At 36.2% G+C, this 15074-nt stretch overlaps 1 protein-coding gene across 1 annotated transcript in view; it reads left to right on the forward strand.

The window, feature by feature from the left end:
* LOC102803295 (solute carrier family 35 member E1 homolog) overlaps window positions 1-12107 on the forward strand; it is a 36649-nt gene extending 24542 nt beyond the window's left edge. The window contains exons 6-7 of the mRNA XM_078006508.2: window positions 4839-4983; window positions 5462-12107. Of these exons, the coding sequence (XP_077862634.2) occupies window positions 4839-4983; window positions 5462-5727 (411 nt within the window). The 3' untranslated portion in view covers window positions 5728-12107. The remainder of the gene's footprint in view (window positions 1-4838; window positions 4984-5461) is intronic.
* Window positions 12108-15074: the final 2967 nt, after the last annotated feature.

Below are 15074 nucleotides of genomic sequence, written 5' to 3' on the forward strand. Positions count from 1 at the left end.
TTTTACAGTATTGCTTTCACTAAACTAGAGTGTTAGACAATAATCTGATATAACTCAGGCATTCTCACTATTCTGCGTTTTTCGAGATTTTACCGTAGAAATATATGCTGCCCTCAGTGTTCAAATAGAGCAACACAAGTGTTAGACTGCCCTCATTGTTGACTGTATTTTATGCAATGAATATGGAAATGTGATATATAACAATGCCTCTCTCTCTCCTAGGTGTTCCCATGTTCATACCCTGTATTCATTATATTTATCATTATGTTAATATTGTATAATATTAATATTATTGTCTTTGTATATTATGTAGTTGTGGCATGTTTTGTTTTCAACCGTCTGTCCTTCTTCGATCCAGTATATAATAACTATTGTATTCCCTCTACTCTCTGTGTATTAGTAGATACTTATATAGGAAATTATTCTGAATACTATTTTCTAAAATGCTCAGTATACATTTTCATAATTTAGTGATTTTAACGTATTTATTATGATGATGGGATTTTTTTTATTAGTATGATGAAGAAGGAAAAGAGAACACTCTGAAATGTGACTTTGTAAATATATAAACATTTACGTAATCATTGGAATGTCGTTTATTTTATACCACTGTAGTTATTTTATTTGACAATTCTGAAGTATCCATGGTGATCTGTTTACTCGTAAACTTTGATGGCACAGGTCTCCGCTTTTTGCATCCCATTTCTATTTACAAATTCCATTACATTAACATCATGTTATTCAGCATCACTATTCCTGCAGGATTTTCTGTGCTTCAATGACGAATTAGCACAATTAGAGGTTTTACTAATGGGCACACTGCTTCCATAAGACCCATAACACTGTAGACAAAGAAATGGGTTCCTTTAGATTTTTACCGTGTTCTCGCAAGAAAGAATTACGTCAGGGAATTACAAAGATAAGGATCTCGTAATCTTGTATTCATACCAGCGTATCTTACAAGAGGTGTAAATATTATGACTACAGAATTATGCACACAATGGCGCTGACTCATAGATAGGCAATGTTTTGACTGTCTTTTGAGTACTTTTTCAATCAAGTAATTCTTGGCTATGGTAACTGTCGTACAAATATACATATATCAATTTTCTTGATAAAATTTTACTTTTTTTAAGCATTTTTCTATTAACTTGATTGACCAAATAAACATAATAATGAGAATTTAAACAAATAATATTGAAAAAAATTATGTGGGTTTAATTTTGTGAACAGTGAAAAAAATTGACTTAGGCACTCAATGGTTTAAAAGAAATATATGCCGATAAATTGTATTGTGAGTGTTTCTTTGACTCTTACAAGCCGCCTTTTGTTGACAGACACGCCCAATGTAATTAGAAACAAAATACCTTGCATTTCAGCAGACGAAGGCTTCAACAGTCAATACTGAGAGTGTGCCTGAGTAGTCCCAGTTACATCACTAAAATCACTCAAGCGTGTGACAAGTTGTTAAATTGAATCAACATTTTGACAAGTAACATTGATCGGAAATGGCCTAAATAAACTACTAATAAATTGTTTGGAGTTAATAATAATAATAGCGATTCTACAATGTTTTAGTTAGGCAGGCAGTCACTCGTCAACTGGACTGGTCCAGTGATTTAGAATACAACCAGTAGCAGGGGAAAAAAACAACCACCTACTTGTATAAAATATCGGCTAATTTTACAGTTGATTGTACATATTTGAAAAAAATATATATATATATTGTTCATTGTTCAAGTTGACTGGTAAAATCGGGGGGGGGGGGGGTTTACAATTCAAGAATATTGGTGAAATCACTGAAAACACAATTCTAGTTCACTGGTGAAATCACTGTGAATACAATTCTTGTTCGCTAGTGAAATCACTAGACAGAAATGCTCTACTCTTTCATTGGTGAAACCACTGAGAACACCTTACAATTGCAATTCTAGTTTACTGGTGAATTTATTGGAAAAACAATTCTGGTTTACTGATAAAATTACTTGAATGCACACTGCGAAGCCATGTATTTGCAATAATTTTCCCTGACTTCTTTAGGTGTTTTCCTGAGAATATTTCGTTTTTGCTTGATCATTGAAATTTTTTTTTTTCTTCCCCCCCCCCCCCACATAAGCATATGTGCTACCAATAGAGCAAATAAAGTACTATATATGGGATATCATTGAAATCAAAGTTTGTCTATTTTGAGAAAAATATATGGGAAATCCTTAACAGTATAAAACGATAGTTGTGGAAGTGGGGCATTTTCACGGCATTTTGAAAAAAGAATAACCAGATACTTAAAGTACAAAAGGCGAGACTGTGTACCTGTGTTCAGCCTGAGCACTGTGTGTACATAAGCGCACACCGATCAGTAGCCAAGCCTACAATCATATAATACTAGCCCAGCTTTTTAAAAAATGAAATTGAGCCAGAAAAGCGGGGGTTTTGCAGAGTTCTCGCCGATGGGAGATTGGAAGCAAACGAACCAGAAAATAAGTGAAATTAAAACGCAAAAGGGATAGCTGACAACGTGAACAAACAAAGAACGCTAAATAGCTTTAACACAACACTTCCTCTTGATGTTGTTTTCGCAACCCAAATTTTCAGGTGAAATCGAGCATGGCAATTACGCTTTGAAAGACTGGCTAAAAAATCTTAATCGTTTTTTCATAGCACACTGGGCTTATGTCTTAATGTTGGTGAGGCAGGTATCCCGACAACGCTATCGAATGTTCCAAATTAGCTGCTTTCAGACACGCATGTTTTAACTTGGCTCAAGAGGCTTATTATACGATTTTATTGGTTTGCGGGTCCAACACTGGTCAAGTTACTAATCCTGTCTTTGAGAGAGACATGTCTCATGAGTGGCAAGCCAAGAACCATTGCTTTCTTTGTCCATTGTGAGCATGTGGAGTGTTTTGGCTTCTTACACATACACACTTATCCGCCACCGAACTCTATACCACCATGACTTTTTCCCCCCTTAAACCCTCAAGTTAAAATCAAAATCTGACTGATTAACATTCTAGCGGATAGAGTCTTGTCAAGAGAACTAGCAAAAAGTTGCACCTTGTATTACCACTCCCCTCCCCCATTACCCCACTGTATGAACGCATGATGTTGGTTTTTCACATCTGACAGTTTGTTTTTCACTATTCACTGCACTCTACTTGGTGTCAAAGAGTGTTTTTATTACTAGGAGTGTTATTTGTTGTTGTTGTTGTATCTGAAAAAGCTGCAGAGTTTTGTGTAAACACAAATCAACACTATTTTGTTACATAATTGTGAACGCATTCTAATTGCACTCGTATTCGTCACCGCTCTTTAATTATAAGTGATTTTTAACTTCTGTTTTGAAGTGGTAATATATACCTCTCCCTCCTCCTCCTTCCCCCTTCTTTTCAGGGCCTCCACTTACCATGTAGAAACTAGTTGTAGCCATGTGTAGTTAGTCTTATACAGATGTAGGTGTTTTATTGTTTTTAAGGATCAAATTTTAGAGTTTGTTATAAAAGACTTGTGTGTTTATGTATTCAAATGACTTTGGAATTTGTATGAATTCTTTGTCAGTTTCACAATGCTATTAATAATTCTAAAAATAACTTAACATCTAAAAACAAATATTCCTGGCTACCTTTTGTACAATATCCTAACATATCATATGAACAATACCATATTTACTTTTTAGCTCCACTGTAGTCTTTGTCGACGATGTGGAGCTCTTTATATTACTGATTGTCTGGCGTATGTAGTCTGTTGTAAACTTTTTACATTTTTGTCTTTTTCTTCAAAATCGTTAAACCAAATGCTTGAATATTTTCAACATAGACTCTTGGGATAGTCCTCTGTCAGTTTTGTTCATTTCGTAATTCTTTAATTTTGATGAAGTTTTGGTAAAAATTGATATTTTCGACTTTTCGTTGAAAACCACAAGCCACTTTGCTTTGACACTATACTTATAGGTACCTTAGGTAGACCTCTCTCAGATTTGTTCATTTTGTGATGATATTTTCAATTCTTGAAGTGCAGAGCTATCTCAGCCGACAAGCTACTTGTCTTAGTAGCACATACACTTGTGTAAATTTCAAAGTTGTGTCTATGGTCACAATGAGTCATATTTTAACAATCCAATAATGAGTATACAATAGGGCAATTATTGGTTTATATGCACTTCTATTGGAAATGGGCTTTTAATAAAGCATTTGCTTGTAGGAAATGAATAAATAATGGTAATAGGAATAAAATATAAATATTAATGTTTGTTCTTCACTCACTTCCTCACTACTTGTCCATCCCGCTATTTTTCCCTTTCCCTGACTGAATGATAGATAATGTGTGTTGATTTTTAATATCATATATTTATATGTTTGAGTTTATGTGTACATGTCATTTATTCACTGGTTTTTAATTTTGCTATTTTCGTTGATATGTAAATTCCACTAAATTAAATTTGTGTGAACATGTACAATACTGTGGAATACTTTATTTTAACTTGGAATAAATTTTCGCTATTTTCACTTAAAGAATGATTTAGTGAAAATAAATTCCATACAAAACACCCAAAATGTCTTTTCAGCGAAAATTAATTCCAGCTAAAATAAAGTATTTTACAGTAACAATAGAACTCATTGTTTTCCAGTGAAATTGCTCAAAACATTAAAATAGTGAAATTAAATGCCAGTGAAAATAAATGGTTTTACAATACTATTGATTCTTATATCTATGTAAACTTCATATTCTAGACAGATGCTATATACTGACTGCTGCATCCAGTCTCTCAGCAGCTTATGGGTTGTGATGCGTATGGGTGTATATCTTAGTATTTGTATGCGACTTTTTGTTCCCCTTTCTAGGTGGCCTATCATGAGAGGCGGGCCAGAGAAGAGGCAGACGGTGGAAAAGAAGCCTTTTTCAAGAATCAACATCAACAAGATGAGGAGAGTTCCTGGATTCTAGTCTCTCCGTCGGACGTCGCTTTGTCGTCCTACCACCAACGATGTGAGATTTATTTTATTTAACACTTACAATACGAGCTGTGTTCGTTGATTTTTTGTTTTCTCTCTCTCTCCCCATTCTTCCAGGCTAAATATGATTTGCGCCGGTCGAAGCAACTTTTACCATTGTATACCAATGATTTCAAGGCAGTCGAAAAGATCGGCCTGAGAAGGAATGGACTATCTACGGGTTCTTTCTACCATTTATAAGTGGCTGTAGCAATCACAGGTGATGGATGGTGTGTAGATGGCATAGTGGTTTTGTAGCTTGATGTGATCACTCACATGAGACTAGTTACTAGTTTCCCATGCCTGCATGTCAACTAGTATACTAACTCGCATGGGAATTATAAACAAGCATGGCTTTCGCTTACTTTTCTCCCCTTCTTTCTCATCATCTCTTGGGCTTGAATGTTTTCTTTTTCGAATGTTTTGTTAATGTGGTCTCTTACAACTAGCCGAACTGTCTCTGTCTTCAACAGCTTTGCCCCATGTCGCTATCGATATATCGCCCATTGAGAAAATGAACGGACGTCTTGACAACGGGGGTATTCACATGAAAGAAATAAAAGCCTCAAATACCAGGTCCGATGTTAAAGATAGTGATCAAAGCAGCGAGGACAGCAGCTCAGATGGTAATGGTGACAAGGGAAGACAAGATAAATACAAGCGAGAGAGGAAGAATAAATATCATCGCAATGTGCGGTTTCAAGAAACGATAACAGAGCATGATACTATTGAAGCTTAAATGTGCCCCATTTCAAAATATAAGTCCAAGTCACAAACATTTCTTTTCATTCCACATTCTGTTTTGTTTTTTTCATCAAACCTTAGTTTAATTTCATTTTACTTAATATAAAAGGCATACTTGCGAAAGAAATAGATTTTCATCCCCTTTGTTGACATATTTGGTCATTATGGGGGATGATATCTCTGGCATAAATCAGTAATATGATTCGTTACTATGTGTTCAATTGACTCTTGTCTGTAGATTTGTTGTTTTTGCTAAAATTACACTACGATTGATGACGGTTGATGAAACCACGAGCAGTCCAAGAGTGTGATGTGACCTTTGATATAAAGCTTGGTTGTTATTCAACCACAAAAGTGTGATCAGACCCTAAGTTCTGATGTGGCCCTGGGTTGAGAGGCAACCCTAGGTTCTGATGTGGCCCTGGGTTGTGATGCAACCCTAGGTTCTGATGTGGCCCTGGGTTGTGATGCAACGCTAGGTTCTGATGTGGCCCTGGGTTGAGAGGCAACCCTAGGTTCTGATGTGGCCCTGGGTTGAGAGGCAACCCTAGGTTCTGATGTGGCCCTGGGTTGTGATGCAACCCTAGGTTCTGATGTGGCCCTGGGTTGTGATGCAACCCTAGGTTCTGATGTGGCTCTGGGTTGTGATGCAACGCTAGGTTCTGATGTGGCTCTGGGTTGTGATGCAACGCTAGGTTCTGATGTGGCCCTGGGTTGTGATGCAACGCTAGGTTCTGATGTGGCTCTGGGTTGTGATGCAACGCTAGGTTCTGATGTGGCCCTGAGTTGTGATGCAACCCTAGGTTCTGATGTGGCTCTGGGTTGTGATGCAACGCTAGGTTCTGATGTGGCCCTGGGTTGTGATGCAACCCTAGGTTCTGATGTGGCTCTGGGTTGTGATGCAACGCTAGGTTCTGATGTGGCCCTGGGTTGTGATGCAATCCTAGGTTCTGATGTGGCTCTGGGTTGTGATGCAACCCTAGGTTCTGATGTGGCCCTGGGTTGTGATGCAACCCTAGGTTCTGATGTGGCTCTGGGTGGTGATGCAACCCTAGGAATGTGATGTAATCAATGGGGAGTGTGATGTGATTAAGGCTATCATGTTGTTATCTGGGGTTGTATGTCATTCTGAATCTCATACAATCATTATCTAAAACTGCCATTGTCAAACATTTCAAAGAAACTTTTACAAAGCTATTGTTATTTATTTATTTATTTGTAGTTTAAATTGTCTTCATTATTTCTTGTGGGTGTTTTTACTTGAGCAATCTGTTATATTAATGATGCATCAATCGGTAATGCCTAAAACTCATTGATTATGAATTAAGCTTCCAATCAAGAATTAATTATTTAAAATATTTACTAAAGTGTATCATATGTGCAATGTAAATACCAGGAAATTTCGGCTTAATATCTATTTCTAAAGTCTAAATATTACATGATCATAATTTATTATCTACTTTTGATAAAGATTTAGTCTGCCCTAACGTTTGTTGCCGCCAATGTAGTCTGGCCTATTCCCTCTGCTACCCATGTAGTCTGGCCTATTCCCTCTGCTACCCATGTACTATGGCCTAATTCCCTCTGCTACCCATGCAAACTGGCCTAATTCCCTCTGCTACCCATGCAGACTGGCCTAATTCCCTCTGCTACCCATCTAGTCTGGCCTTATCCCTCTGCTATCCATGTAGACTGGCCTAATCCCTCTGCTACCCATGTAGTCTGGCCTAATCCCTCTGCTACCCATGTACTATGGCCTAATCCCTCTGCTACCCATGTACTATGGCCTAATCCCTCTGCTACCCATGTAGTCTGGCCTAATCCCTCTGCTACCCATGTAGTCTGGCCAATTCCCTCTGCTACCCATGTACTATGGCCTAATCCCTCTGCTACCCATGTACTATGGCCTAATCCCTCTGCTACCCATGTAGTCTGGCCTATTCCCTCTGCTACCCATGTACTATGGCCTAATCCCTCTGCTACCCATGTAGTCTGGCCAATTCCCTCTGCTACCCATGTACTATGGCCTAATCCCTCTGCTACCCATGTAGTCTGGCCAATTCCCTCTGCTACCCATGTACTATGGCCTCTACTGCCCATACACCCTCAGAGTTTTTTTGGATACATTTGAAAACCATTTTATGGGTGCTAAAGTCTTTTATATATATATATATATATGTGTGTGTATATCTCTTTTAGCTGTCACTACTTTTGCTTTTATTTATAATATCTTTAATATCAGTAGTAGAGTTACCATGGAAACAGGACAGGACCTCATTCATCTTGGATCCTTAGTACTTTGGGCTGACGAAGAATACTTTATTTATATAATACCCCACAATGTCACATGAATGAACAATTACAATCATTCAACCACTCTGTCAGTAATGTTGTATTTTCAAATATCTTTTGAGCCATTTATACTAATCTTTTGTGTTGATTATTTGTTACTATGTAAATTTTGGTCAGTGTAAATTTATCAATGTATTTAGTACTGAAATCGCAGTTCAAAATCAAAGTGCCTGTCATCAGAAAACTAGTTTGATTTTTTTTTCGTGGAGTAGGGCGAGTTCATTTAATATTCAAATTTCACAGATATTTTTGAATAAACAATATTTTGGTGTCTCCATAAGTGTTTTAATGTATGTTCTCTCTTCAAAATTTCAAAGTTTACTATAAATTTACAGTCACTATATGGATTTTTGATTGCTACCGGTAATTTCAAAAACAAATTTTGGATTGGATCATTTCGTGGGAGGTAACAATGGTTGACAATGAGGGTGAATGCATTAAATATGCGTAATAGCTAACTTTTCACTGTATTGCACAAGATTACCAATAGGTTTTCTTCTCTTCAGTTTTGCATTATTGATGTACAACTATGTCCATACTGGTACTTATTACTGGGTGAAAAAAATAATTATATGTAAATATTTATTAGTTTTTTTTTACTCTTATTTTTTTCACTTTAAAATGCCATATATCACATCATATCATTTTCAGTGGTGTTTCTATGCTACGTATAACAGTATATAACGTCTGTAATGCACATTGTTTGTTGGCGTAAGATCCGAACACATGCCAGGGGTGACAATGGTAAAGCTGTATATTACCATTGCTAGTCTGATTGTAGATCAACATGAGACAAAGTTTCATGTAGAAAGTAACTGATAATATGACATCTATCACGTTCTGATTCATTTTGTTTCCTTGTCCATATCATCATAGATGAAAAACAAGGTATATGAGGGGGAAATGTCTGTCCTTGTTGTTACCGTTGTCGTCGTAAAACTTCCCTTGTTATTACAGTAACTTGAATAATTTTTATTTGATCATCTTAAAATTTGGGAATCTTATCAACCGCTATGAACTGTCAACCAAGTTCACTTTTGGTGTAACTAGCGAGTGCAATTTTAAATATTTTTTTTTCAATGTATAAACAAAAATTTAAGTGTGCCCATTTGCCAGCCAGGGGAAGGGGGAGGGGAATTGGGAGAGGGGTAAAATTTTATTTATATAACTGAAAACAATAGATTTTGAACGCCTTGTTCCTAAGGTCACGTGATTTTATAGGGCTCTTTATTGCATACTTGTATTCTTTTCATGTGTTTGAGTGTGATATTGTACATTTGCTCATTGTACTGAGCTGTAGGAAAATTGCCAGGTCAGGTTGTTTACCTTACAGTGGTAATCTTAACAACCCCACACACAAGACTGGCAGTTGTCTTATTCCATCTCTAACAATTTGTGTCAATTGTTTTGAAATGTAGGCTTCCATGTGTTCTATATTCTTTCAGGAGACAGTTTTGTAGGATGAATGGATGGATTGGGTGAGATGGGTGGGGATTTGCAAAACTTGTGTATATTAATATGTGTGCCTCTATTTTAAAGTGTGGTGGTCGTCGCGTCGCGCTACGCCGCGCCACGCAGGCGCGAGATATGGGTCTTATATGAACAAAGATGGCAACTTTAACTGTACAAACTGAGACGTTACCAAGTTTTATCTATGTACTTTCTTCGGTGATTGGAGGGTGTCAAAGAGTCACCGATGGTAATTAGTTCACATTGCGCCCTTGTCAAAACTCGTACTTCAGATTTACATTAGAAGGGCACATTGGATTGTGGAAAAATCAATGTTTATCAACACAAATGTTGTACATGCGCAGCGTGACGAGCACCACCCTTTAAGGCACTGAAAAAAAATTTAACAACATGGACTCGCGAAAATTTGTCTTATGAAAACTATCAAATCGCAAAAAATTACAGAACCAAAAGTTAAGTATGATATACATCTTTCTTTTCAACTTCTTTGTCTTTATCAACAATAAACATTGTCAGTAGTTATATAACATCAACATTTTTGTATAGGCCATTTTTATTTATTTTTAAGTGTATAATAATTATGTAAAACCATTTTGTAAATACAAGTATATCAGTTGACAAATTTATTTTTGGGTTGAAATATTATTTTGAAATGACGGTACCATGCTGTTAGGCACTAGGATTACAGTTTTGCTGTTGTATTTGAATCAGATCACCGGTCTGAATTTATTTTAGATACTGTAAAATATTTTATTTTATTTTGGTGGAATTAATTTTCACTATTTTCGCTGAAGGAATGATTCAGTGAAAATAAAATCCAGCGAACACAAGTTTTTTTCCTATATTTTACATTCAGCTTGTCAGTGAATCAGTGAAAAAATAAATTCCATACAAAACACCCAATTCAGCTAAAATAAAGTATATACAGTGACATTTGTTTTATTTTGTGTGGATTTGGTAAATAGGCTTGAGGGAGAAAAAACATTTGTGTTATTTTGGTATTTAGTGGTCTGGAGAAACATGGCTGAGAATAGTGCTTTATTTTTAGTACCTTTCTTGAATAAGGGGAAAAGGTGTTTCTCAGGTGGCTGAGAATAGCACTATATTTTTAGTACCTTTTAGAGATTATGAAGTATCTGTACCAAGTTTATTAAGGACATTTTAGTTGACTAAGAAAAAGTTTATTTTTATTTATTTACTTTAGTTATCTTTTGTAAATATACTTATACATACTTTTTTTTTTGTTAAAAAAAATGATATGTCTAATTTGAGAATAGTTTTCCTTCTTGTGTAAAATTATTCAAACAACTGTGCCTAAAAAGTCTATATTAAATAAATTTTTAAAATGTTGCTTCTATACATATATTGGATAAAGTAGAGAAACTAGAGTTTTTGTTTAACCTGTCCATTTGTCTGTTTGTTTGTATAGCCGAGTCTTGCATTTAAAACTATTCAAGGGAGAAACTATGTCACAAGACAAGCCGTATCCCGGTCTGGTAAAAAATGACTTGCCAACATATTTGAGTGCCTTTTCAATTCTTTTTCGCTTTGATGTCATAATTTGCATAATTAATTGAAGTCTGGAACTGTTAGATACGCAAAGTAGCAAATTGAGATTTCACAATTGGACGCCCTGCTAGTCAGTTCAAGTATAATAAAAAAAATAAAATCTTTGTTTTATGTTTTATTCTTATTATATCTATCCATATTTTAGTTGCTGTTATTTGTTATATCACTGCCCGTGAAGATCTGACCAACTCAATAGAAAATCTCTGTCAACTCTGCATCCAATTAAATCAAGTTGTGTATATGTGCTCATGGTGGTCTCATCCAATTTGTAAGAAGTTCTGTGATTGGGTGGGTAGTTTCCTCAGTGATAGGGAGCTGAACAAGAATTCTTGTTTCTTGAGTCTGTCTAGATCTGAGTTTTGCGAACAAAAACAAATTGTTTCTGCAAATAAAAAGTAATAAATAATAAAGTAAAATTTACAAAAATAACCCACAAAGATTTTATTTCATTAGATTGATTTAAGATATCAAGAGATGTGCTGTTGTAAAAAAAAAAAAAGCTTAAATCACTGGTATTATGGTAGTAGACTTAGAGAATCATGACGGGTATCTGCTGACATTATAGAATTGTTTCTATGTTGGTGCTTGCCGTTCTTTTTTTATTATTTTTTTCTTTATTAAAAAAAAGTAGTAATGGTACTTTAAAGGTTAATGTTCAATATATATGTATTGAGAATATTTGCAGTTGATATTAATATTTACAATCTCTTAAATTAACTTATTTGATTGTACAGTTTGTTTATGGCCAGTTCACTCATGCACCTTGATGTTACTTCCATTTGTGTTGAATGTATTGTAAACTATTGGTATCTTAGATCTGTCCTTAGATCCTCTAGTGCACTGTGGGATATCCATGATTCCAGGTACAAGGTAAAGAAAGGTAGCATCATGTGCTATTTGGGGGGGTGTTATTTATTGCCAAAAGTGATGTATTTTTGTCCGAAACAATTACCAAGACAATTAAACACAAGCACAAATACTTTATATCTGTTATGTCGTCTCATTTCTTCAAGGAGTTAATTCTGTAATGCCTTGTTGGCTTTTTGTCATTGTCTGATAGTTGCCATGATGACATAAAAAAAAAAGAACTTTTCCAATCATTGTTTTTTCACCAAGGAAAAAATATTGTAAAAATTGATAACTACCAAGAAATAATGCCATCCTTTTTTCTAATTACCCAATTGTTATGGAATAGCTGGGCTTCAACAAGTTACAGAACCAAAAACACTTCAGTTTAACTCTCTTACTTTTAAAGTAGCTAAGCTCAAACAACAAAACAAAATTTTCCTCTGTCAAGTAACATTAAATTCAAGATAAAAAGTCTCCTTCACAAGTCCCTGGACACAAAATTAAACTTGATGTTACAACGCTCTGTTGCAATTGAGGGAAATCTTATTCATGCCTCAGATAAAGCAAGACTGCCAAAAAGCAAATTGAATTATGGACATGAATTGCTGCATGTACACAATATGCAATCAAAGTGGATATGCATATTGCTGGTCATGTGTTTCTGAATGAGTTTTTAATGCAAAGTCAGTGATTGAGAGTGAATAATAGACTAATCTATTATCAACAAAAATTAGATTTAATAAATGACTTCTAAATTTGCAATCTATGGTCACAAACTGTTTTGCTATTTCTAGTATTCATGTAATTTTTCTATTCAAACTCGAGTAAAATGCTCATTTCCGGTATAGTAAGCATGTATCAGCTTATTGGTTGTGGAGTTACCCAATGACACAATGTTTTCACGACTGGAAATTAAAGCACTTTACAATTCAATGAGAACGAGCTAGAGTCAATCAAGTGAATAACATACATTGTAGGAACATTTAATATAACCCTTGGTAGATATTTATACAAATAAACAGACGTGTATTATGATGTATTTGACAAAAATATGAGACTGTACATGGGTATCAGAGATATAGTAGTATGGACAAAAAGGAATATTACCAGAAGTAGACCGTCTTTGATCCAAGCCAGATGGCCATCTTTAACCAAATCACAAAATGAACGTGTAAATATTTATGACATTCCTAAATATCAACGAAGAATGGCTGCCAATTGATTATCTTTGTGATTGTGAAACTAAGTCTGGTGTTAAGGGATTGAGCTACCATGTATAAAAAATATGTTGATACATTTTCCATTTTGGATCCAATTGTAAAACAAATCATCACGGACATGTATATCAGCATGTATAATATGTGTACCAAATTTGATTGAAAACTGACAAAGCATATACCAACATTTTCAAAAAAACAAGATGTAGTTCTGAAATGCGACTCCGGAAGGAAACTGAATTATCAATCATCGTTTTTTTGCACTTTGTTAAACTGGGACTAGAAAGGGAAAGATGACCCCATCATCCAATCCTGCTGTTAGGGTTGTGGGGTGGATGCCCCACCAAAGTGGTGTTTGTTTGTTCTTGATTAAATTCATCCAGAAAACCGGGCCACTGAGTCAATATGGTTGTAAGGACACTATGGCTGGCAATATGGGAAGTGATGAATGCATGAGTGCAATATGGTTGTAAGGACACTGGCTGGCAATATGGGAAGTGATGAATGCATGAGTGGCAATATGGTTGTAAGGACACTATGGCTGGCAATATGGGAAGTGATGAATGCATGAGTGGCAATATGGTTGTAAGGACACTATGGCTGGCAATATGGGAAGTGATGAATGCATGAGTGCAATATGGGAAGTGATGAATGCATGAGTGGCAATATGGGAAGTGATGAACACACGAGTGGCAATATGGGAAGTGATGAACACATGAGGCAATATGGGAAGTGATGAACACATGAGTGGCAATATGGGAAGTGATGAATGCATGAGGCAATATGGTTGTAAGGACACTATGGCTGGCAATATGGGAAGTGATGAATGCATGAGGCAATATGGGAAGTGATGAATGCATGAGTGGCAATATGGGGAGTGATGAACACATGAGTGGCAATATGGGAAGTGATGAATGCATGAGTGGCAATATGGGGAGTGATGAACACATAAGTGGCAATATGGGAAGTGATGAATGCATGAGTGGCAATATGGTTGTAAGGACACTATGGCTGGCAATATGGGAAGTGATGAACGTATGAGTGGCAATATGGGAAGTGATGAACACATGAGGCAATATGGGAAGTGATGAATGCATGAGGCAATATGGGAAGTGATGAATGCATGAGGCAATATGGGAAGTGATGAATGCATGAGTGGCAATATGGGAAGTGATGAATGCATGAGTGGCAATATGCGAAGTGATGAACACATGAGTGGCAATATGGGAAGTGATGAATGCATGAGTGGCAATATGGGAAGTGATGAACACATGAGTAACAATATGGGAAGTGATGAACGCATGAGGCAATATGGGAAGTGATGAATGCATGAGGCAATATGGGAAGTGATGAACACACGAGTGGCAATATGGGAAGTGATGAACGTATGAGTGGCATTATGGGAAGTGATGAACATATGAGGCAATATGGGAAGTGATGAACATATGAGGCAATATGGGAAGTGATGAACGCATGAGGCAATATGGGAAGTGATGAACACAGGCAATATGGGAAGTGATGAATGCATGAGTGCAATATGGGAAGTGATGAATGCATGAGTGGCAATATGGGAAGTGATGAACACACGAGTGGCAATATGGGAAGTGATGAACACATGAGGCAATATGGGAAGTGATGAACACATGAGTGGCAATATGGGAAGTGATGAATGCATGAGGCAATATGGTTGTAAGGACACTATGGCTGGCAATATGGGAAGTGATGAATGCATGAGGCAATATGGGAAGTGATGAACACACGAGTGGCAATATGGGAAGTGATGAATGCATGAGGCAATATGGGAAGTGATGAATGCATGAGTGGCAATATGGGGAGTGATGAACACATGAGTGGCAATATGGGAAGTGATGAATGCTTGAGTGGC

This window comes from Saccoglossus kowalevskii, chromosome 9 (genome assembly GCF_978046115.1).
Source record: "Saccoglossus kowalevskii chromosome 9, keSacKowa6.1, whole genome shotgun sequence".
Taxonomy (NCBI): Eukaryota; Metazoa; Hemichordata; class Enteropneusta; family Harrimaniidae; genus Saccoglossus; species Saccoglossus kowalevskii.